This window comes from Phodopus roborovskii, unplaced genomic scaffold (assembly GCF_943737965.1).
Source record: "Phodopus roborovskii unplaced genomic scaffold, PHOROB, whole genome shotgun sequence".
In the NCBI taxonomy this organism is placed as follows: domain Eukaryota; kingdom Metazoa; phylum Chordata; class Mammalia; order Rodentia; family Cricetidae; genus Phodopus; species Phodopus roborovskii.
The window spans coordinates 8,164,665-8,188,648 of NW_026126448.1; the positions used below are offsets into that span (position 1 = coordinate 8,164,665).

Here is a 23,984-nt window from a genome sequence, read left to right on the forward strand (position 1 = left end):
GAGCAGATAACACACACACATGCACATATGCATGCAGGTGGGGTGGGGGGACAATGACGACCAAGAACTGTACATTCCAGATGAAATAAACCTAAAGGAAGGTTTGAGGTGTTCCTTAGGGGACACAAGTGGTGCCCAAACATTTGGCAAGAATTTCCACGTAAAACCTGACAAAAGCCTAAAAAGTGATTCAAAACACAAAAGAACAGAATCAAGCATGGTTTTTTGGTAGCAGCATTTTTTGGGGGGTGGGCTCTGTTTGCTAGAGGCTGTCACACCTCTCCCACTCAGGCCATCTTGCTCTGCTCCAGACAAGTGTGCCTCTGCTTCCCAGCAATCCCTTTGTTATAACATAATCCCTTAGACATAGCACCTTTGCCAAATGGAGGTCCAGGAGCTAGTCAGTTGCTAAAGTGCTTTGGTACAAACACAGGAGTGGGGATCTGAATTTGGCCATCAGCACATTAAAGCCCAGTGCCGAGGCTGAGCCAGATGGCTCCATGAGTAAAGGCACCTGCCACCAAGCCTAATGAACCATGACCCCACAGTAAAGCAGGGAGCTGACTCCTATAAGTTGTTCCCTGACCTCTACATGTGTGCACATTCACCCACACATACACACAAATAAGATAAACAAAATTCAATTACAATTTTTTTTTGTTTTAAAAAAAAAATTACATGCCTGTAATTCCAGAGCTGGGGAGGTAGGAACAGGAGGACCCCTGGGTTTTCTGGCCAGCCAAATTGGCCAGCTTAGGATTCAAAGAGAGACTATGTCTCAAAAGTTAAGGCAAAAAACAGCTGAGGAAGGAAGACACAGGTTGAGGACCTCTGGCCTCCACACACACAGGCATGCCCATCCACACATAAATAAAAAGTGTCCTGTCTTGTTTTAAAGAAGAAAGATCACACTGGCCTCTTCAGTATAAATGCCCAGGACCAGGGAAGCAGTTTTCCTTCCTCTCTTCTTTGTTTTCCTCTTTCAGACAAGTTCTCATGTAGCCCGAGATGGACTGGAACTTGCTGTGTAGATGAAAATGAACTTGAGTTTATCTTCCTGCCTCCATACCTCAAGTGCTGGATTACAAGAATGCAGTCACAGCTGATTTCAAACACTGTTTCAAAGCCAGACAGAAAAGCTCAGATGCTTGTATTGACCTTTTAGAGAGGACCTGAAAGGCCTGGGGACAGAGTGAAAGGCCAGGGACAATACTGACTTTCTTACTGGGAGAAAATGTGTCCCTTTTAGCTTTCCGTTGTTTTTCATATCATTAGCCATATTGAACTTAAATGCTTACATATGTCACCCTTATTTATTGTCTGTCTTTCCTGGGTAGAGATTAAGGGCAGAGATTATGTTTCTCACTTCTCTATCTTTGTTTTCCCTTTTGAGACAGTCATGTCGCCCAGGCTAGCCTGGAATACAGTATGTAGTAGAGGGTGCCCTTGATTATTTGATCCTTCTGCTTCTGCCTCTTGAGTGCTGGCATGACAGGCATGTGCCACTCCACCCTGTTTATGTGGTGCTGGAAACCAAATCAAGGGCTTTGAGCACACCAGGCAAGCACCCTACCTAGGGAGTTACATCTGGAGCCTGACTACTCCCATCCTTAGCCCTTCCTTAGCCCTTCCGATGTTCTCTTACCCTAGGCCACTTCAGGGGTTGACTACCTGTGAGTGAAAGCAGCATGTACACCTCTCAGGGAGCCTTCAAGACAGGTCCTTGCACGGTAAGACACCGACATCAATGGTGGGACAGAGCATGGTTTTCTGTGACTTTACCTGCTAAGCAGGGGCCTCAAAAATGCCAGCGGTCACAGGGTAGCCTTTCTCCACAGAAGGCTATATGGTTTATTTTTCCATAGGTAACCTAGGCCCCAAGTGCTGAGTACTGTTCAAATTAGTCACCCATCTGTGCCTCCCATCTCAGAGCCACCCAAGGGACAAGTAGGTGACCCAGGTCAACACTGTGATTGTCGAGTCAGTGTGAAATGTGGAGAGGTGGGGGCACATCTTCATCCAGCCTCTTCTACCCATCCCCTATGTCCAGGAAAAGATCTGACAGACCAGGAAGGTAAATATAAATAATTTAGAAATAATAAATAGGGCTTCGGCTTCCACAAGTGAACACAAGGCTGGCTTCAGCACAGGGTCTTCCAGCAAAGTGACTACAAAGCTATCTCTTCAAAATTCATTCCCCAGGGCCTGGGACCATTTCTGGATTCTCCCAGAGGAGTTATCCTTCGCTGAGGTTTCTGGCATCTGTAGAGCTGGGATCCATGAGTGCCTTGGAGCTTGGTCAGTGGAACTTGGTCATCTCTTCTGCTCCATGTCTGTCACTCATCAGCCTGGGGCCTGAGCTGGGCAGCCTCAATTTCAGGCTGAGGTTCCTGGCTAGTGGCCAGGTGGGATTGTTCCAGGCAGGGCGACACATGGGTAAAGGTCCAGTGTGCAATGGCTTGGAGAGCATCCTCAGCCCAGACAGCCGCAGGCAGTGGCAGAAAGGTGGTCCACGGTCCTCCAGGTGCTGTTCACGTCCATGAAGGAGACAGCTTCATAGCGAGTGGGCCGGCAGCAGGGCTGGCTGATTGGCCGGGACCCAGGGGGCGATCGCAGGGCCCCGGCGCCCAGTAGACTGGCCAGGCTGAGGTCGTGCGGCGAGCGTGCTAGGCGGCACGAGCCGCTGCAGAAGCGGAAACGTACCAGCTCGTCGGAGCTGTGACCTAGGCCAAGCGCGCTCACCGGCACCAGTTGCGAACGCAGGCGACAGCCGCGCACATCTGTGGCCCGCGCACGGCTGCTTCGGGTCCCTACACGCGCTGCGCGTACCCCACGGAGCGCAGCGGGAGGAGACTGGAGCGCGGGACCTGGCGGTGGGGGTGCAGGCTGGGGAGACTGTGGCGGTGGTGGCAGGGCTCTTTCGCTGCACAAATGCGCAGTGCGTCCCCCTGGAATGAGACTTAGTCACTTTCGGGGATGGGGGAGGGTCTAGGGCTAGCTTCGCCCCTGCCCCGCCCTGTCGCGCTCTCACCTACCAGGCAGGTGGCCGGTTGGGGGCGCCAGGACCGGCGAGGGACCATGGCGAGTGTCGGGGCTGCGGGACATGGGGTCCAGGGAGGCTTCTGTGACGCTGCTCAGCAGGGCAAGAGCAGCTAGGGTTGGCCACAAGGCTGGCTGCACAGAGAAAAAAGGAGACTCAGAAAGGAACAGAGATCACTCCAATCGTGTTCCTAGTTGGGTGGCTAGTGTAGGGAAGGGCTTAGGTTTAACAGACATCTGCTGCTTCTGGGAGCCCAGAACCACCTGAGGGCACTCACCATCCAGAGAAATCCTGTTCCTTTTTTCCTCCTATGACTGGCTCCTCCCTCTCGGTATTTGCCGCTTCATATCTGATCCCTGCCCCAGACTATGTTCTACTCTCTTTTTTCACAGTTAAAGTCAGCTGGGAAATGCAAGGGAATGAATGACTCACCTGCCACCTAGGCCGGAGGCAGTGGGGCAATGCAGTAGGGTCTCCAAGTCCTAGTTCCATCTCTGTCAACACCAGGAGCTCCCATCAGCCTTCGTGGGCCTGTGTCCCCACCCACTTTTTGGAGGCAGCTGCATATTGAAAAAGGGGCTAGTTATCTTTTTGGCTATTCGTCCTTCCACTTCAGCTTCTCAAAGCTACCCTGGAGCTTAGCTAGCTGGAGTCAGCCCAGTAGCAGTGGCTGTATGGAGAACCTACTCTGAGATAGGTGCTTTGCTTTTTTTTTTTCCGCCTTCACAATTCCACGAGGTCCTAGCCTCACTTTTCCAGATTGGCAAACGAGGCTCAGCTGAGCTCAAATTGTCTAAGGTCACAGGGGGAGACTCACGCAGCTGTGGCCCTGTCTTCTAGGACCCTCCTGCTCTGTACTTCAGGGCTGAAGGTACCAGGGTGGCTGGAGAAAGTAGTAACTGGATACCCTTAGCGATTACTCAGTATTTGTTCCAACGCCCCCAGAGGAGGAAGCAGAGCCCTGGAGAATTACAGTGCCAGGTGGTCACTCTGAGTTGTCTGGTGACTGGAAGCCTAGGCCTTCTGCAGTCTCTGTTCTGGACCCAGAGTCACCTGAGTTCTCTTTTAGGCCCACAGATGTCCCCCAAGAGCTGGCCTATTTATTATCCCGGGAGTGATGGGCTTTCTGGAAAACATGTCTGGACCGTGGTTTCCTGTGGCCACCAGGGGGCAGAATTTGCCAAGCCTGCGAACTTAAGGGGGGGCGGCTTTCCCACATCCTCTGTACGTTCAGTTCTGAGCCATTCCCAGGAGGACCAGCCAGTCTCTACACCAGCCTGGTCTCAGAGGGCTGAACCACTGAGAGCTGGCCATCTGGACCATCAGCCTTCTGTGGATCTGGCACCCTAGCCTTGCTCCTATGAGTTTCCCCAGTGAACCATTCTTCCTGACCCCAGCCGGCTTTACTGAAAACCACATCTTCATGAGCCACCAGAACCTTTAAGAGTCCTCGTTAACTAGTCTCCTCTTGGGTCCCATATGTTACCCTCCATCCTTCTGCTAGCACACAGAATACATAGGGACATCGTCGTCATCCACGACGATACATTCTTCCTAGGTCTTTATCTAGGAAGTAGTGCTCCAGGCTGTTTTGTGTACCTGTTGGCTAACTAGATTCAGATCCTAGAGACCAGGCTAGTGACTATTCTCTCAGATGGAGGGAAAGTCAGACAAGGCAGCCTTAGGGGTATCTGCGCTAGAGGGAGCCCAGGAGTAAGTCCCTGGAGGGCAGCTCAGACTAGTCTTTTTCCTTGCCATCTGAGATATTTGGTCCTTCAGCTCTTGCCATCCATATCCACCAGCCCTATACTCACCAAGGGGGTCCTGCACGAGTCCTTCTAGGCACCTTTCCTGGGACAAGTGCTGGACTTTCCCCCGAAGCTCACACGGATCATGCCCAAAGTTGTGCACCTGGCAGCGCCTCTTTTAGCCAAAAGTGGGGCCTTGGCAGCCGGTCTGTGCCCTGTGGCGGCAGCGGAAGCTTCATATTACAGCCAGCCAAGAGGGCCAACACAGTCCAACAGCCTAGCGACAAGAGGGACTGGAGGGGCTGGGAGGGGCAGCTGCGCTGAGAGCCCAGAAGAGAGACACTGAGAAAAAGGGGGAGGGAGAAGACCTTTCTGGCCCTTCTTCTGCCCTAGGAACGTCCATCAGGGGATGGGCAAGAAGGCTGGCTTACCTCGGGTGCAGGGCTCCGAGCCCCAGTCGCAGCGAAGGCTGGGGCCCGAGGGACTTGTTGCTGGCAGAGCCCGCGGGCCGCATCTGGGGGCCGAGCCCAACTCCATCCCTCAGCAGCCTCCTGCCCGCCGCCGTCCGGTGTCAAATTCCAGCCCCGGCGTCACCAGATCCCGGGGTGGGGCCCAGAGCGCCCCCGCCCCGCCCCACCTTTCAGGGCTCACCTGGCCGCTCCACCCTTCAGATCCAGTCCCCACTGGCTCGGCTAGGTCCCCTTAGGTGGGGGCTAGACATTGGGAGAAGACCCCAGGAGGCAGAGTAGAGATCGCGGGCGGCAGCGAGGCGCTCAAACTGGGAATTCGAAGTTGGTAGACACGCAAAGTAGGGAACTGGGAGGCCTGGCCGAGGGCGGGAGAAAGCTAGGGAGGGCGGCGAAGGAGGGGCAGCTTGGAGGAGAGCTCCAGCTTGGGTTGTGCAGACTTAGGGGTGCTGGCTAGCTGCCCTGCAGCGTCAACTAGTGGCTCTGGGACTCCCAGAAAGTCCAGCTGCCTCGGAGCGGCAGGGCTTTGCTCAATTTCAGGGTCTCATAGCTCAAAGGAACTCATGTACACTGTCTTAATGAAGAAATAGTAGTGTGTGTGGGGGGGGGGACAGGGGTAATGAATCCGAGAGCCAGGGTATTGAGCTGGGTTTTGAGATGCGATAAGGCAATTTGACGGGTGTCTGCAGGTTGGTTGATGGCTGTGATTGGAAAAGTCTTACTAACTAGTCTAAAGCTCATCGCAAAGATGCTAGGGACCACTGACCAGGTCTGAGTGGTCAGACAAGCATTTTCGTAGAATGATTGCACTGGGGAGAGTGTGGTTTTGAGACAAGCATGACAGAAGAGGGGTGCAGGCTGCTGGAGACAAAAAGATGAATCCTGAGCAGAGTTGTGGGGAGCGAGGTGCTGCAGGGACCCAATCTCTAACATCCCTTTTTGCCTGCCTGATTGGACAAAGTGGGGTGGTAAAACGGACACAAGGACAAGGATGGATTCTAGGAACTGACATTCCTGGGGGGAGGTTCAGGTATGGGGCGGCGGTGGGACATGAATTCAGCGTTGAGTATGTTGAACTAGAGGGGTCTGTGGACTCTCCTACTGGAAATACCCTGAAGGCAGTTGAATTTGTAGCCAGCAGCAAAGAGAAGGCAGTTGGGCTAGTGATGGCAATTTGGTATTTTCTGGCCAATACACTGAGATGCTGAGAGTGAGGAAGAGTACCCAGGAAATGACTGTGGACTGGATGCACCCTGGCTATGTATCAGCGCCCCTGTTGACCTTTAAGAACGACCTACATCTGGGCCCCATCCCAGATCTCAATCAGAATCCTGGGGTGGTCAGGTGCAAATTTCGGTGTTTCCTTTACCTGTGATTCTGGTACACAGCCAGGGTTAACCACGGGTTTGGAGAGAGCAGTTTTGTGCAGTGCTTGAGGATTTAGTCCAACTGCATAGCCTGTGAGGATTGTCCCCAGACTCCACAGGACTGCACGCTATGGGAGGATGCTCCCAACAGCTTGTTCTCTTTTCTCATATAACTGGCTGCTGAAGTGGTCTTTTTTAGCCAGGGCTAATACTGACAGCCATGGAACTTAGGCTATGTATGGGAGCACTGTAGTTCTTAGAATGGCCAGGTCTCTCTGTAGTTAGGAGGCTTACCAGTGGGAGGGTCAAGGTATGTCTAGGATTGGTTGAGACAGGAGAGGTAAGGGGACAGCTGTCTCACTTACTGCCATAGAGGCCAGTGTCTGGAAGAAGTAAACTCCATGACTGCATGTCAGGGTGTACATTCGAGCTTTCTCAGACTGCCTGGGGTTGCTTCAAGAGGGATCAGATTCCAGAGCTCTGGGGGGGTGAAATGGGGCATGGGTGCTCTTTCTAAAGTTTCCAGAGGTGCCTAGGGCAGGGCTGGGGGCTTTCCTGTTTTCTGTTGAGAAGGGGGTGAGTGTTAATGGGGAATGGGCCATGCCCACTTCAAAGTGGAGCCATGGATGACAGGAATGGAGGTCTGTGAGTTTCACTGTCCTCTGTGGGCTTCTCTTTTGCTGGTCCTTATTTATTTTGCATGTTTGTGTGCTTGAGTGTATGTATACTACAGGAACCTTGGAGGTCAGAAGAACTGGAGTTACAGGTGACCATGAGTGCTGGGAACTGCACCTGGGTGCTCTGTAGAGCCGTAAGCACTCTTTCCTACTGAACTGCAGGCCTCCAACTTCCTACCACTGAATGGAAAGTGAAAAGAACCCAGGAGTCTGTGGGCTGGAGAGAAGACCCCTGAGCTCAGTTCTGTTGTTAAGGCCCCATGATTCTGTTTCTTCCAGAAAAGTTAGAGAGAAAAACAGGAGGCCAGATTCAGGGAGAGCTTTATTGCTTCCAGGAGGGCTGCCTGGGACAGCTGCTGCAGCCTGGGCAAGGTCCTTGATCCTCACTTCCCTCTGGTCCTGGGTAGGACCCAGGGAGCTGGCAGTCTCATCAAGAAACCCAGACCATCTGACAGTTGGTCAGTCCAGGAAGGAGCACCGCTCCCACGGATCAGGGACAGCTATGGAGAGGAGCCATTCCCCTGAAGCTGGGCCCGGCCTTCTGAATTCTCTCTGCTCTTGTCCAAGAGCTGTCCTGTAGGCTTTAAAGGGATGGCTCTGGGGTTCCCCTGTGGGACACTGGGGGCTGGTGAGAGGGAGTACTCCATCTCCCCCCAAGGAAGGCCAAAGTGTATCATGAGCTGGAGATGGTGGACATGAGATGCTACCCAACCCCCTGTGGCCCTGAAGCATGGTCTGACACTTCCATCCTTCAGGGAGCTCACTGGTACCACTGCCTGGTGGGCCCTCTAGTGGACCTCTTTCTGCACAGCAAGTGGACCAAATGTGACATCTTATTTAAAAATAAATTATCCCTCCCCTCCCTGCACCCAAATTCACGAAATGATAATACACCAAACACTGATTGGAGAAATGATTCTGGCAGCACTCTTGCTCCCAAATGTCCCACCTCCTGCATGCTGGGCCTGCTGGTCACAGCCACTGGCCTCCTGGCCCTCTGGCTTCACGGACCCAGGCTGCGAGGCAGAGTGCTGGTCTCTGTTGCTGGCCTGGAACAGGCACAACTCTGGTTGCCTTGCCAAGGCCTCACTGGCCCTCGGGCCCCTTGGCACTGTCCTTCTCTGGGTCGGAAGACTCCTGTGCAGGTGGCAGCTGCTCGTTCCTGGTGTGAGCCTCTAGAGTGCTGGCCATTCAGATGCCACTGCTTAAGTCAGTGATGACGCGTGCTTTCACCAGCTTCCGTAGAAACTCTTTTTCCCGCTGGATGTTGTGTGTCCAGGACTAGGAGGAGAGAGATGGAGATGTTATGAAGTGGGCAGTCCAGAGGAGTGCTGGGACATAGCTTTGCTTAATCCTGGGCTGGTGCCCACTTCCAGTCACTCCCCCGCGCCCCCCCCCCCGCCCCGAAACTCGGTGACTGGGAATATTTAGGCACACATTTGTCGTATGTCTCCCTACAAGGCCACAATAATCTGGTAATGAATGCTACAACTCTTTCCCCAGCAAGCAAGCCTGGCACCCCCACCATCACCCCAGAGGAAGTCTGCCCCTGGCTTCTTCCAAGTCTTGGCCTCTCAGTGCTCAGAATCTCATTCCCTCAGACAGCAGCCCACAGCTCCTTGGCAGCAAGCAGGTTCTAGACACCCTGAGGGCAAGGAGGTGAGTCACTGGACTGCAAAGCAAGGGGCATGGGCTGCTTCTCAGATGCAATCCATTCTCCAGGCCTTAGGCAGTTAATGAAAGCCTTCCTCCCTGGCACAGGGACCAGGGAGCCTGAGGAGCTCACCTCACCTTTCTTTTAAAAATGTCATCTTTGTCTGAATCAAACATTAAAATTCTACCTATTTATGACCAGTGTTGGTGGCACACACCTTTAAGCACTTGGGAGGCAGAGGCGGGCGGATCTCTGAGTTTGAGGCCACCCTGGTTTACAGAACATGTTCCAGGACAGCCAGGGCTACACAGATAAACTCCCGTCAAGAAACCCTGTTTTTAATGTATTATTACTATGTGTGAGTGTGTATGTGTATATGATGTGTGTGTCTTTGAGTGTGGGCCTGGGCATCCCAAAGTGTGTAAGTGGAGGTCAAACGATGACTTTTGGCAGTGGGTTCCAGGGACTGAACTCAGGTCATCGGGCGTGTAAAGCTAGTGCCTCTAACTCACCTGCCATGGGTTTTTGAGACTGGGTCTCACTTAGCAGCTTGTGCTGGCCTGAAACTCAGTATGTAGCCTAGGCTGGTCTCAAACTCATGATCTTTGTACCCCAGCTTCCCCTGTGCTGGATTATAGGTTGATTCACTATACCCATCTGCTGTATTGTTTGAAGCAGTGTCTCACGCTAGCCTTGAAACCCCAAGACCATTCTACTGGGCTGGCACTCAATGACTAGCAGAACTTCCCCACCATACTTGACTTCTCCCTGTCTTAACAAATAAAATAAACAAAAAAGTGCTATGTACTTAAGACTGCATCCTTAGTAAGTTAGAAGATACCACCTTCCAGGGCTTATGGGATTGGATTCCTTCTGATTCTCAGAAGTCTCCCCAGGAAGCTTTGATGACTAAGCCTCTCAAAGAAGGAAAAGGCTTGACTGAATGAACGACGTGATGAGTATCAGTAGCCTCATGGCTTATACCCAGCTAGCTTCTGCTGCATGTCAGCACTGGGCCACCCCATGTCTGTACTCATAGCCATTGTTACCTGGAATGAAGAACGAGAGGCTGTCCAGCCTTAGTGTGATTCCTACAATACTCTCCAACTTTCCAAATCTCTGTAATCTAAAACTCAGAGTCATCAACCAGAGTTCTGTACTCCTCTGCTCTTTGGCTTCCTTGAAGCCTCTGATGTGAACCACAACCCTGGCTGCCCTGAAGCCTGTACACACCCAAGTGGTGATGGTTCCCCACCCACAATCCATAGCACAGTGCTTGGAGGTAGACCAGTCTCCCTCAGCATTTTTCCCCTCAAACTCCTAGAAAAACACAGGCCTAGGCTTTTGTTATCCCACTCTACTGTTGCCTCTGCAAGTTGCTCTCCCTGTCTCCGACCCCTGGACGGAGACTCATATCCATGCTCTGAAGATTCAATCTTCTTTCTATGGACAGGGATGGTTAGACATAGAGTAGGAACTCCGTAACATTAGATTGAATTTCTTTCTGTCCTGTGTGCACATGCTTGTAGAGGGGAGAGGATGATATGGCTATCCTGGTCTACCAATCGCCATCTTATTCTCACTGATCCTGGAGCTAAGCTGGCTCTCAGCAAACCCCAATGGCCCTCATGTCTGGTACTTGTGCAACCAAGCTTGACTTCTTCCTAGATTTATTTATTTATTTGGTTTTTCAAGACAGGATTTCTCTGTGTAACAGCCCTGGCTGTCCTGGAACCAGCTCTGTAGACTAGGCTGGCCTCTAACTCACAGACATCCTCTTGCTTCTATCTCTGGAGTGCTGGGATTAAAGGCATTTGCCACTACCACCTGCCAATTTCCTTCACCCCCAGCTAAGGACCCAACTTAGTGCCACTGAATTAAATCCCCAACCCATTTTATTTTATTTTTTAAAGATTTATTTATTATGTATACAGTGTTCTGTCTGCAGGCCATAAGAGGGCACCAGATCTCATTATAGAAGGTTGTGAGCCACCATGTGGTTGCTGGGAATTGAACTCAGGACTTCTGGAAGAGCAGCCAGCACTCTTAACCTCTGAGCTCAATCTCCAGCCTTTTGTTTTATTTTAAATGATGTATTTATTCTTATTTTATCTGCTGTGGTGATTTGGAAAAAGAAAAAACTCCCACAGGGAATAGCACTATTAGGAGGTATGGCTTTGTTGGGGTAGGTGTGGCTTTGTTGGAAGGAGTGTGTCACTGTGGAGGTGGGCTTTGAGGTCTCCTATGCTCAAGCCATGCCAGTGTGGTACTTACTTCACTTTCTGTTGTCTTTGGATCAAGATGTAGAACTCTCAGTTCCTTCTCCAGCACCATGTCTGCCTGCATGCTGCCATGTCCCACCATGGTGATAATAAACTAAACCTCTAAACTGTAAGCCAGCTCCAGTTAATTTTTTTCCTTTACAAGAGTTGCTATGGTCATGGTATCTCTTCATAGTGATAGAAACCCTAAGTAAGACAGTGCATTAGTGTTTTGCCTGCATATATGTCTGCGTGAGGCCATGATCCCCTGGAACTGGAGTTACAGACAATTGTGAGCTACATTCTAGAAACTAAACCCAGGTCCTCTGGAAGAGCAGTTAAGTGCTCTTAACCCCTAAGTCCTCTTTCCAGCTCCCAGAAGTAAAGATTTTATTTTTGTCATTAGTTAATACAAATAATGCAATTACAAATATAAATATAAATATTTGTAGAGTCCCCTACCCCCTCACTTCCCCTGCCCCAAGACAGGGTTTCTCTGTGTAGCCCTGGTTGTCCTGAAACTAGCTCTGTAGACAAGTCTTGTCTTGAACTCACAGAGATCTGCCTGCCTCTGCCTCCCAAGTGCTGGGATTAAAGGCATGCACCACCACAGCCTGGAGAGCCCACAGGTTTTATGAATACAAAACAGAAATTCCAAACAAATTGACTTTGAATTCTCTTAAGAACTTCTTCCTTGACTTAGAAGTTGAAAACCATGAAACAGTACTCGTTACAGATGGCGCCCACGTGGCTATTAAGAACTTCCACTTAAAATTTAACAAAAGCTTAAAAAAGGGTTTTAGAAACAAAAGAACAGAGACAAGCAAGGTTTCTTGCTGCAGCATTTTTCTCAGTTGAATTCTGTTTTGCTAAAGACAAACAGATATTTGCGCGACTCCTTTAAGGGAAGATTCCTTGACTCAGCATAAACGGCAAAAAACCGCACAGCTTTTAAATAACTCTGCTAACAATTTATTGGTGTGTATGAGAGATGGCAATGGCAGTGACCACATCTCCAAGCCGGCAGCATGCTTTCTGGGTGGCAGCGCAGACCAAGGCGGTGAGCACAGCTTTCCGTGCTGGCGGTAAAAGTACCCGCCACCATCTTTGGTAAACCTCGGCTGACACAGCTATGACTTTCATTTTAGCAATGTTGTTGTTTACCAGATAAAAGACTTGTGGCCAGATGAAGATAAAGATTTACAGTAAAGACAGATTCATATTAAGAAAAACCTCTAAAGGTTTACAGTATGTTTTAAAATATATGTAGACATGAAAAAAAATGGTTTTAAAGAGACAAAGAGGAACTGGGTGTTGTAGCACACGCCTTTAATCCCAGCACTCAGGAGACAGAGGCAAGCAGATCTCTGTGATTTGCAAAGTAAACCTGGTATGCAGAGTAAATTCCAGGACAGATAAGAGTTACACAGTGAAACCCTATGTCAAAAAATAAAAAAATAAAAGTAAAATAAACAGAGTAATAATAAAGGCATGTAAAGATGAAAAGCTCAGAGAGAGAATCTGGTTACTGTATGCTATTGTGTTGTCTCTTCATTGTTTGCCTGCTGAGAAAATAACAACTGATAAAGGAAATGCTGCTGCATTAATTCAATTTATATATTTTAAAAATGCTTTGACTCCAACATTTAAGTTCAAGGACAAGTTACTGGGGAAAAGGATTTCTATTTTTGTTTCCACAGAAAATGAAAAGCTGTGGATTCCTTCCAGACAAAGGTGGTTTGATCAAGCCAGGCCCCCTGAAACAGAGTCGCTGGTGATCCAACATTCAAAACAGCTTGGACAAAGCAACCTTGCAGACTACAGCCAAGATTTCTGCGTCTTCTCAGGATCCCCCATGACAGCATCCCCTATCAGCAGGAAGTAGTTTGGAAAGAACAACGCCCCACTTCCCAAATATTGTTTATAAATGTTTGTTTTCATTTAAATGGGTTGGTTATAAATGGTTAATGATCACAACAAATATCCTTTTAAAGGTAAAAAGGGAATTATAGTATAGATATGAATACTTTGTTTTGGAATGGATTTTCATTTATTGATACAATTTAAGGTCAATTTTGTGATATATATATTTCTCCTCTTGTTTAAGTATTGTTTAGAAATGTAATGTATAATTCAATACAGATTATAGATAGTATCTATGATAGTCAGATATAGTTAAGTTAGTTAAGTTTTCTAGATATACAGAGATGTATTTGAGATGAATAAGCATTCTTCAAACCTTTCAAAGACCTACAGAATATGGCATTTAAAATGATTTAGGGTTTTACTTGACAATGAGATATAAATGCTCCTGGTAACATCACCTGCGTCAAAAAGGAAGGTGGACATTAAAGAAACACGTTATGGAGTTTACTTCCAATACGGCAAGACTAGCCATTTGGACAAGATACTGCTCTAGTCTGGACTGTTTGACTTTATGCTGTATAAACTGGACATGCAGGACCCACAGAAAAGTGACTGCTGATTCAAGATGGACATTGCTACAGAGTTCCTGCTTCATGGAAGAGTCTGCGAGACAGTATGCAGGACACAGAGAAAAGTGACTGTCAAACTGCCAATACAAAAAGACAGTTTAAAGTTTCCTGCTTTGCTGAAGAGTCAGCTAGACACATTATGGCCTATGGGCTGAAGATGGAAGATTACAAAAAGAACTTCGGGTGACCAGGCAGTGAGTTGTTTCTGTCATTTCTAGAGTTTATATACTATCCTTCTGTGGTCTTTGAGGGAGTTGAAGACAAATAGTTATGGTTATAGTTTTCCTTAGTCAGGGTTAAAGATAAGTTACATATAGGACTTTAGATTCACAAATTTAGGATAGATGATAGAATAGTTTCTTTTAGTCTTGCTAAATGTTAATGGAATAAATATTGTTAGCTGTGATTCTTATTTGATAACTGATGTGTTATATATTTTGCTATGTTAAGGTTAAAACACTTCTTTTTATTTAAACAGAAAAGAGGAGATGATGGGAGATGCCATTATGTATATATGTTTCTCATACTGGTTAATAATAAAGAACTGTTGGCCAATAGGAAAGGAAGATAGGAGGGACTAGGAGACAAGGAGGAAATAGGAAGGAGGAAGGAGGAGTCAAGATGGAGAGTCTGAAGAGAGCAGTATGCCACCGGCTCCCCGGTAAGAGAAATACATAGATCAGCAGAAATGGGTTAATAATTAAGGCAGAGCTAGCCGATAAGAAACAAGTAACAGGGCCAACAGCATTGTATCAAATACAGAGTCTCTGTGTATTATTTGGGGCTGGCGCGGCGGCAGGACAAGACCAGAGGCGGCAGGCAGAAAAACCGTACACGTTACAGACCTCTCCCTGGCTGTCTATCCTGATCTTACCACCTTTCACATTCAATGGGATGTTAAGGCTGAAATTTTGAATGAGCTGATGACATGTAGTCTGCTACAAATCAAAGGGAAATGTCAAATACAAGGACTGGTCTCATAGAAGGAACTCCGTCAAAATGGCTTTCATCCTTGTGGGACCTTTCAACTAAGGAGTCTTGACATTAGACCCAGGTCAGGAAAATTACTAGAGAATAAAAAGCGTTTGTTTGTAAGCAATGGGGAAGAAAACTTGTTGCTCTTTTTCATTACTCTCCCTCATTTCTGGCAAAAAGATGGAGATGATGCCCTCTTCTGCCTCAAGGACAGAGGAATGCCGGGAATTCTTGGGGTGCATCTTTTGCAGTTTTCAAACAATCACAAAAAGACCGAAGAGATGAGGCCCTTTATAGGGGAATAAGAGGGACTGCTAGAGACTGCTGAACTATCTTTCCATGGTTGCTTAGAATTTGCATGACTTTTACCTTGGGAAAGAATCAAACTGCACAGAAGAGTCTTGAGCTTTTCAAAATTGTACCCCAGGAAAATGATGGAGGCTCTAGAGACAGTAAGGAGTGGCTATTAGGAAGAGCTCTAGAAACCAAAGAGCAAGTATTTTAGATGTGAAGACAACACTGTCCTTGGAAGATCCCAGACAAGGCAGTGGTGGAGGGGAATCTCTTTCCCATTTAGGCTACAGTTAGACTTGCAGTCTCTGTTTGATGTAACTGTGTTGGAACTCGGGAGTCTACTGAAGGAATAGTAGATTTCCAGAGGAGAGATGAATAGGCTGGGTGGGGCTGGCAAAGGCACTCGCTGCTCAATCTGACAACCTTAGGAGACAGGTGATGGTCCATGCCTGATGGCTGACATTCTGACTCCTTGGGATTTGACCTCAGGTCCTCATGCTTGTGCAGCAGGGGCTCTTATCCTCTCAGCCATTTTCCCAGACAAAAATTAACAAGGCAAAGCAAAACAACACTGACAAACAGGCTCAGAAGAATGGCGGCAGGATGAGGGAGGATTCAAGCAAACATAGGCATTCAGAAAACTGTTTATCCCACATCTTCCACTCCCTTCCGCAGAAGTAACCAATGGATGTGTCAGTTTCACAAGCACTCACTAGGAGTCAATGAGGGTTAACACGTCAGTAGAAAACCAGATATTCCACAATATGAAGACATTATTAACTTTTTGAGGTGTGATATCAAAACAGTCCTTATCTTTTAGAGCTGCTGAATTTATGCCCATAATGCTGTATCTAAGAGCGGTTTCCCAGTAGTCACTGGGGTGGCAAGCATGCCAGGAAACAGGAAAGTCTTAGTCATATACTGATAACTAGAACCTGAGAGCTCTGTATATTCCACCAGCCTATGCTTATGAAGATGCTTGACCGGTTGCTCCCCTAATGGGGCTGGAGAAGTGGTGAAGAAACTCCTAACTGTTCCTGGGGAGGACATGGGTTCAATTCCTAGCAATGGTTGTTAGCGGCTCCCAGCCACCTGTAACTTCATCTCTAGGAGACCTGACACCCTATTCTGGCCTTGGTGGAAGCTTGCACTCATGTGTGCATATTCACATACACACATACATACACATAAGTAAAAGTAAATCTCGGGAAAAGGAAAGAGAAGGCATGGAAGTTTGTCCTGGATATAGCTCCGAGACCAGGCACTGCTCCACTTGGCGCTCTTTCCTAACCCGTCCTTTCATGCAGGTAAATTGGAAGCCCCTTGTGGGCTGAGGCAGGACGTGATCAGACTGTCCATCTACTGCAGACCACATTTTCAGCAGCGTCTCCTCTGATCTTTTTCTTTTAACTAAGATTTTTTTTTTTTAAAGATTTATGTTTTGTTTTGTTTTGTTTTGTTTTGTTTTTTTTTTTTAGGCTGGGCATGATGGTACATGCCTTTAATCCCAGCACTCCCGAGGCAGAGGCAGGTGGATCTCTGAGTTCAAGGCCAGCCTGGTCACTTGAACAGAGTGAGTTCTAGGACAGGTGGGAGTACATAAAGAAAGTGTATCTCAATTTTTTTTTTTTAAATTTTGTGTGTGTGTGTGTGTGTGTGTGTGTATGCCACACCAGTATTCATATATATGCTATGTGTGTATGTGTGCTGGGAACAAAGCCATATGTATCCAACTGCTGATCCATTTTTCTCCAGCCCTATAGCCTCTACTTCCTTTCTACTGAGTCAGGGTCTCACTGTAGCCCTGGCTGGCCTAGAACTCACCCTGTACACCAGGCTAGCCTAGAACTCTCAGAGACCTGCCTGCCCCTGTCTCCCTTATGCAGAGATTAAAGGCGTGTGTCACCTGTCACCATGCCCAGCCTAATGCGGATGATTAAGAACTAGACCAAAGCTGAGGAATGAGAAGAAAAGAGAGAATGAGAAATAAGAAACATTAGAAATTATGGAACCCTAAGCAGAAAGAAGCAGTCAATATAAAAAAGGTTTCTGAGAGATCAGGAAAACTGACCCTCGGATGGAGATAAAAAACACTGTGTCACAAGCCTGATGGCCTGAGTTCAATCCCCAAACCCATGTTGGAGGAGACAACTCACTCTGAAAAGGTGTTCTCTGACTTCCACACATGCCCCCTCCCAACAAAAATAAAAGAAAGAACGTGGCATTTGCCCATGAGATTCAGCTTTCTGAGACAGGTCACTGGTGACGTTAGAGAAGTGAAGTCAGGTGACAGCATGAGGGCTGAGTGGGAGTGAAGAGTGCAAAGGTGGTGCTCCAGAAAGGGGTGCTCCAAGTCCCCTGTGCGCCTTCAGATTTGTCACTGGATGAGGGTGGCCAGGAGCTTTCAAAGCATAAGGCTCAGGAGCCATGTGGTGAGGGCTTGGGTGTGCAGGTAAAAAGGCCACTGAGCAGCAATGGGGGTTGGTGGCCACCAGAGTCCCCTGGTTCACGGGAGTGTGGACCTGCAGGAGTGAGAAATTTTCCCCGCCACTGCTATGTCCCCGCTTGTCAGGATTCAGGCACGGCTCAGGGGGGGAGGCTGTGGCAGAAGCTGATGCACGAGAAGGATTCATTCTGTCCCCTCCCATCCTTGTTGTGGGGTACAGAGGCCTGGAAATCTAGAAGCTCCCTATCCAGATGGGTTGCCTGGAGCACACTGGGTGAGTTCTGTGGTCGGTGTAGGCAAGAGTGGAGGGGATATGGCAAGGGCATTGTTTACTTGCGGGTTGTGTGAAGGACAAGGGATCTTCCCAGGGAAAGCAGGGTCTGTAGAAGAGGATGATCTGAGCTGGTGACAAGAGGACAGTGTGATGGCCAGGTGTGTCAAGGAGGGGTAAGGTACAGGGCCAGGGCAGGAGGGCCTGTGGAGGGAGTGTTCAGGAGGAAAGCTGAAGAGAGGGGCTCTGGGCTCAGGGGATAGCTAGGCAGGAGGATACACAGATGGCCAGTGGCCTGCATGCCAGCTAGATCACAGTGGCTGCTTAGCCAGCCGAGGGTGGTCCTTTCAGGAACACTGGGTATCATCAGCAGCTGATTCCTCCTTACCATTCATTTGTACAGGTGCTGGAGTCCATCCTTAGTGCTGGAAGCTCCCCCCCCCACTTACACCCAAAGACTGCCCCCTTGCCCAGCCCTCACCTCTTTGATGGCTGCCATGCGGACAGTTTCATAGTAATGTAGGGGTGCATTGGGTGTGTTCATGTCGTAGCCAAAGCCTGCGACTGCCACTTCATCACAGCCATGTAGTGCCATGGTCACTGCCACACTGCCAAGGGTTGGGATGTTCTGGAAGAGAGGAGAGGAAGCATGTAGAATTCTGTGGGGGGTGGGTAGGGCTGAGACCTCCAGAGCTAACCGGCCCATTTCCAAGGATGGGCCTTCCTCTCCATGGAGCCTCCTTCCCCACCCATTTCCCTCCTGAGACTCCCCTGCCTAGTCCTCCTCCTCTCTGCCCAGGAGTCTCACCCCCCTGCCCATGAGGCCGTTGTTGAAGGGCAGTCCAATGAGAGTGAAGGCAGCCTCCTGGATGAAGTATGGGTTGAGGATGCGAATCTCGGGGGGCTCCTTGGGCACTCGAGTGGCCACAGACTTCCAGAAGCCGTCGGATGCACTCTGTAGACACAGCATAAGAAGACATGAGCTGGGCGGGCGCCTGATGATGTCTCCAGGTGAATGGGAAGGACCCACACTGTAGACAGAGAAATGAGCAATGAGGAGAAGGGACGTGAGCGGAAGGGCAATTTGAGGTCTGTGGCATAAACCTGCTGACACAGGAAGGCTTTGACATGTGAGCGACCAGGGAATGTGTGCCAGGCACAGGTATGTGTTGGGGGAGGGTGGCCATGCTGCGGGGCCAAAGCGAGTAATGGAGGGCACAATGGAGCTTTGAGGCAAAGGACAAGTGTGGGGCACTGTTAGGAGTGCTGCTCTGTTGTGAGTGCAGGGGCAGGGTGTCCTTGGGTCACAGGGAAGACCAGCAGGCCCAGCTGTCCCGCCTCACTGCTAGAGGCTGGGGCCCACCAGAAGCTTCGTCTCATTTGCCTATCTGCTCTGGTGAGCTTGACTGCTTTCCCTTTTTCTGTCTTTCCTGGCTCTCGGTCAACTGTGCTAAAGTGGACCTAGAAAACAAAGACATTTCATGAGCTGTCACAGAACAGCAGAATGACACTCAGTCCTGCCCCTGACCAGAACTGGGTTGTCAGTACTATTGTGTGGAGAATAGTTCATTCTCTCTCATGGAGCTTGGTCCCAAATGTAGAAGCATTGCTTTTGAAACGTCTCCCAGCATCCAACTCCAGGCCTTCCCTCTTTAGCCTTTCCCTTCTTCCTGTCCAGCCTCATAAAGACTTCTGATCCCCTAGCCTTTCCTGGTCCAGACCCCCATGTCAGTCACTTCCGCTACTCTTTCATGAGCTCCCCTTTCTCTACCCTTACAACAGCGCTCTTTAGTATGCTGGAGGAAGCTGAGACACAAGCAGCGTCAGAACCATTACTATGGCCTCCAAAGTAGCAAGTTTGTTCCTTGCCTAGGAGACATGAAGAAAATCAGCTAACCTTAAAGAGGAAAGAACTGAGCACATCAAGGGGAAACGATCACTGGGCACAAGAAAAGAGGCCCAGGGGGGTCTGAGAGATGGCTCTGTGGATAAAGGCGCTTTCTCCCTAGCCTGAGGACTTGGTTTCATCCCTAGGACCCATATGGGGGAAGGAGAGAAGCAAGTTGTCCTTTGACTTCTACATCTCTCTCTCTCTCTCTCACACACACAATAAAATAAAATAAACAAATATATGTTTAAAAAAAAACCCTGAGAGATCCTCACTTGCAAGTCCATTTACCTGCTGATTCATCTCATTGGCCTGCTAGTAAATGCTCTACTACTGAGCCACATCCCCAGCCCAACTTCATAAACATCCTTACACATATACTTCAGAACACACACAGGGGATACACAAACACAGAGTTTAAAATAAGCAAATCTTAAAAAAAAAAAAAAAAAAAAAAAAAAAACCCACAGGCAAATTTAAGAGAGAAAAAAACATGTGGAGAAAAGTTTGTCACAAATAATAAAGAGGTTGTTTTAAAAGCTCATGAGAAGTAGCCAGGCATGATGATAATAGTCTTGTAATCCCAGCACCTGTGATGCTGAGGCAGAAGGAGGCTACCCTATGGCAAAATCCTATCTCAACAATATCACTGGCTCCAACACACAAAAACCAAAAATCATGGGAAAAAAAAAATCAATGAGACCTCACAGAAATGGGCTAGGGTTTTAGAGAAAGTTAAGTGGCAACCCAGGGCCATCCCCATGCTAGTCAAGCATGCGACTAATTACTCACACCCCCAGGCTGCAAGTCTGTTTATTGCAGTGGTACTTATGAATGTGAAATGCCATAAAAATCCCAAATGTTTACAAAAGCAGTGCAGCTAAGTGAGAACAGATACAGGCCCCAGAAATGGCAGACATGAGGATTGTTTTCTGAGAATCTTGTCACATATTTGACATCTATGTTGTCCACATCTTTTCCTCCTCCTCATCCCTTTCCTCTACTGGCCGTCCATCTTTCAAACCTGGGAGTACACTTCCCATGCTCCTCCATCCCTCACTTGTCCTGTTCTGGCCATCTACTTGTTACGTCTTACCTCACAAATCCATGCCTCTCTCCAAAGCCACTGCTGCCACCTCAGGTCCTTGTCTTATTATTGCCCATCAGGACTGCCATAACAAGTGGCCCATTTTTATGCCCGTTAAACACTCTAGAGCCCCACAGAATGAATGGGACATATGTGCCACATGCAAACGATTGTTGAATCCCAGTTGCTTATGTACAAGGAACTGAGTACCCAGAAGGGCTGCCTCTGCTTTCCAAGCTGTATTACCCTGCCAGAATGATCTTTCCAAACACAAACCAGCTTATATCATGCTGGCTGCCTCAGTTCATACCCCAAGCCCTCTGAACCACTGCTAGTAACTCCTCCATGCTCTTGCTACTGCTATCTCTAATACCCCCACCCACCTGATGCATCCCGCCTAGATCTGCCTCTTGCTCATCTTTCCTGATCTCCTGCACCCCAAGGAAGAAGTGCCCTTTATCACCTTTGGGAGGTGATAAAACACAGAGTCGAGAGCCTTGGTCTCGGGATTCAGCTTCAGCTCTGCTCAAGGGGGACTCTGAACAAGGAGCAGATTCCTTATGGACAAACCGGGGACCTCAATATTTATGATGTGGGTCACTATGATAATTACACAGGGCTGGGCTCCTCTCTGATTCATTTCTGTAGCCCAGGACACAGCTCAGCTGGGATAGGGCATGGTTACTGAAAGAGATACTACATTCTTCCAAAGCCCCTCCATAGGCCTCAGGAGCAGAAAAGCCCCAGATGGCCAGCACCTCCTCAGCCCTGTCTCTGTTCCAACCACATTCTCCTTGTCTGTCCTTTCATAGATAGATCAATTTCTAGGTCTCAACCTATTAAAAGTAGGCACCAGTTTTTGTGGCTTCTATGTCCTTCCCGAGGGCCGGTGGCTGTGTGTGTAATGGTGGGGATAGCAGGATGATGTAGGACCAGCGTGGAAGAGAACAGGCTAAGCCATTGGTTAGTTACAGAGCAGCCCCTCCTGGATGGGCCAGGCTGTGATGGATGTCCCAGAGTGCTGGTCGCAGGCCTCAGACCTCTCTTCTCTAGAGCCCGGCATGTCCCAACAGCCCACCCCCCTGTGCCTGTCCTCATACACATCAAGAGGAGAAAGAAAATACAGGTTCCCCACCCCCAGGAGCTGCAGGGGTGTGGGGAATGGGCACAGCAGAGGGAGGGGAGGCAGGGGGTTCCACCATTTATTTCTCTTTTCATCTATGTCACAGACACAAATGAAACATGTTCAAAGTCACACAACCTTTGAGGCTGTGCCTAGAATGAAACCTAGTGTCTTGATTCCAACATAGGTGTTCTTTCTGCCAGGCCATTATAGCTTACCACTCCTGTTTGCATCTGGAGTCTGCAGCACGGGGGAAAGACATCTCCCTTGCCTTCCAAGAGCTCCGAGGAGTGTCAGGGGTCACTCAGTGCCCATGACCCATTCTACATAGGGAACATGCTGGGCTGTATATACGGCTGGCATAGCAGACCACATTTAGCCTGGATTCCACTCTGGAATCCAGAATCTACCTGATATGGGATGTCCTTCTATATGCTGTGAATACGCATTGCTTTTATTGGTTGATGAATAAAGCTGTTTTGGCCAATGGCCAGAAAGAAGATAGTTTGACATTGGCCCGACAGAATATAGCTAGGTGGGAAACCCAAAGATGCAGAGGGAAGGAAGGCCGAGTCAGGGAGATGCCATGTAACCACCAAAGGAACAACATGCCAGAGCATTACTGGTAAGTCTCGTGGCAATACAGATTAGTAGAAATGGGTTAGTTTATGAGAGGGCTAGCCAGTAATGTGTTTGAGCCATTGGCCAAACAATTCTATTTACTATTAAGCCTCAGAGTGTATTTCATAAGCGGCTGTGGGAACTGATGGGCGGGACAGGAAGAATCCAACTACATCTACCCATGACCTGAGGCACTGCCATCGAAACCATCATTTGCATCTTTCGAATGTTTTAAAGGTCCAGGATCTAACCGAGATGTGAAACTAGAGGGAATCAGCTTATTGCAAATCCCTCTAAGAATCTGGAAAGAGGTGCCAGTGGGGAGGGCAGGGCCAGCCTCACTTCTCTCCGCTAATCTTCAGAGAGGAGAAGTGACTAACTCGACAACGCGTGCCCCATTTCCCGTAAGGAGTGAGTAGTCGCCTATACACATAATACACACATGCATACATGCTGATGTGCACACATATGTGAGGAGCTCTTCCTGTGTCCTGGGAGCAGGAGAGCACTTTCTGCCCCGGCCCCATATGTGTGCAAGCTCTGATGTTTGTACTGCCTTGGGGCAGTCAGAAGTGGCTAAGGGTAGTGTTGGGCCCCTGGGGAAGAGTGCCATGCCTGGGTCCCAAGTCCCAGGAGCCCACATTAGAGGTTCAGGCAGTGGTACAGTCAACATTTCTGAATTTCTTCTCTGTCTTCTTGTCAGTCACTGTCCTGTTGCAAAGCTTCCTGGAAAATTCAGGGAAAAGTAGAATTTAAGAGCAATGTGTGAAGCTGGAAGGTGCTGGTGCACACCTTTAATCCCAGCACTCAGGGGCAGGGGCAAGCAGATCTCTTTAGCGAGTTCCAGGACAGCCAGAGCTACAAAGAAAGATCCTGTTTTAAAAAACAAACAACTAAAAAAAAAAAAAAAAAGAAGTGTGATATGAGCTTTTGTTTTCCCAGCTATAAAAATATTACATATTGGGGCTGGAGAGATGGAACACCGGCTGCTCTTACAGAGGACCCAGGTTCAGTTCCCAGCACTCACATGGCAGATCACAACCGTTTATAACTCCAGTCTCAGGGACCTAACACCCTCTTCTGGCCTTTTTGGGTACCAGGCATGGATGTGGTACACAGATATACATTCAAGAAAAACACTGAACACATACATAAATAAGTAAAATTAAAAAATAAATCAGGTACCAACCAAATCTCAGCCTATCTCCTAACATCAAGCAGGCAAGCAAGCACACAGCCCACGACTCCTTTCCACAGACTTGTACAGTGTGGAAAACTGCCGCTCGCATTCCAATTCCACATCTCTGTGACCTGGGGGCACATCACGTCATCCGTTTAAGCCCCAGGTTCCTCTTGCATAAAACAGGGATGACAAGACCGACTTCCCAGAAAGCTGAAGGGATTAAAGGAGATGCTGTGTTTGATAGCATCTGGCAGTGTCTGGTATACAGCGAGAACTCAATAAATCTTTCCTATTATGACTGAGTGTTGCAGAAGCCAAAAGATTGAAACAGAGGGCGTGGCTGGAGGTATCAGCCACCACAGAAAGGCCAGCACGCATGCACACCTG

The 23,984-nt window shown here is 48.6% G+C and overlaps 2 protein-coding genes across 5 annotated transcripts in view; both read right to left on the reverse strand.

The window, feature by feature from the left end:
- Nucleotides 1–2,350: 2,350 nt before the first annotated feature.
- On the reverse strand, nt 2,351–5,625 carry Artn (artemin). 2 transcript variants are annotated; one of them, XM_051188602.1, is made up of 4 exons: nt 5,220–5,625; nt 3,473–3,600; nt 3,032–3,174; nt 2,351–2,948 (listed from the first exon to the last, which is right to left on the reverse strand). In XM_051188602.1, the coding sequence occupies exons 2-4, from the start codon at nt 3,530–3,532 to the stop codon at nt 2,555–2,557; spliced, it is 597 nt and encodes a 198-aa protein (XP_051044559.1). In that variant the 5' UTR covers nt 3,533–3,600; nt 5,220–5,625; the 3' UTR covers nt 2,351–2,554. The 2 variants fall into 2 exon arrangements, with proteins under 2 accessions (XP_051044559.1, XP_051044558.1); XM_051188601.1 differs by having other exon boundaries at nt 3,036–3,174; nt 5,220–5,623.
- Nucleotides 5,626–7,602: 1,977 nt separating this feature from the next.
- The window catches only part of St3gal3 (ST3 beta-galactoside alpha-2,3-sialyltransferase 3), a 208,338-nt gene continuing 191,956 nt past the window's right edge, over nt 7,603–23,984 (reverse strand). For all 3 annotated transcript variants that reach the window (XM_051188605.1, XM_051188604.1, XM_051188603.1), the window contains 3 exons: nt 18,504–18,650; nt 18,177–18,323; nt 7,603–8,580 (listed from right to left, as the gene is read on the reverse strand). In XM_051188605.1, the coding sequence (XP_051044562.1) occupies nt 8,491–8,580; nt 18,177–18,323; nt 18,504–18,650 (384 nt within the window). In that variant the 3' untranslated portion in view covers nt 7,603–8,490. The remainder of the gene's footprint in view (nt 8,581–18,176; nt 18,324–18,503; nt 18,651–23,984) is intronic.

Coding starts and splice junctions, on each gene's coding strand:
- Artn (XM_051188601.1), bottom strand. CDS start 3,532: ATGGAACTAGGACTTGGAGACCCTACTGCATTGCCCCACTGCCTCCGG. Junction 3,175..3,472: donor GCCTCCGGCCTAGGTGGCAG/GTGAGTCATTCA, acceptor TTCTCTGTGCAG/CCAGCCTTGTGGCCAACCCT. Junction 2,949..3,035: donor CCCAACCGGCCACCTGCCTG/GTAGGTGAGAGC, acceptor GTCTCATTCCAG/GGGGACGCACTGCGCATTTG.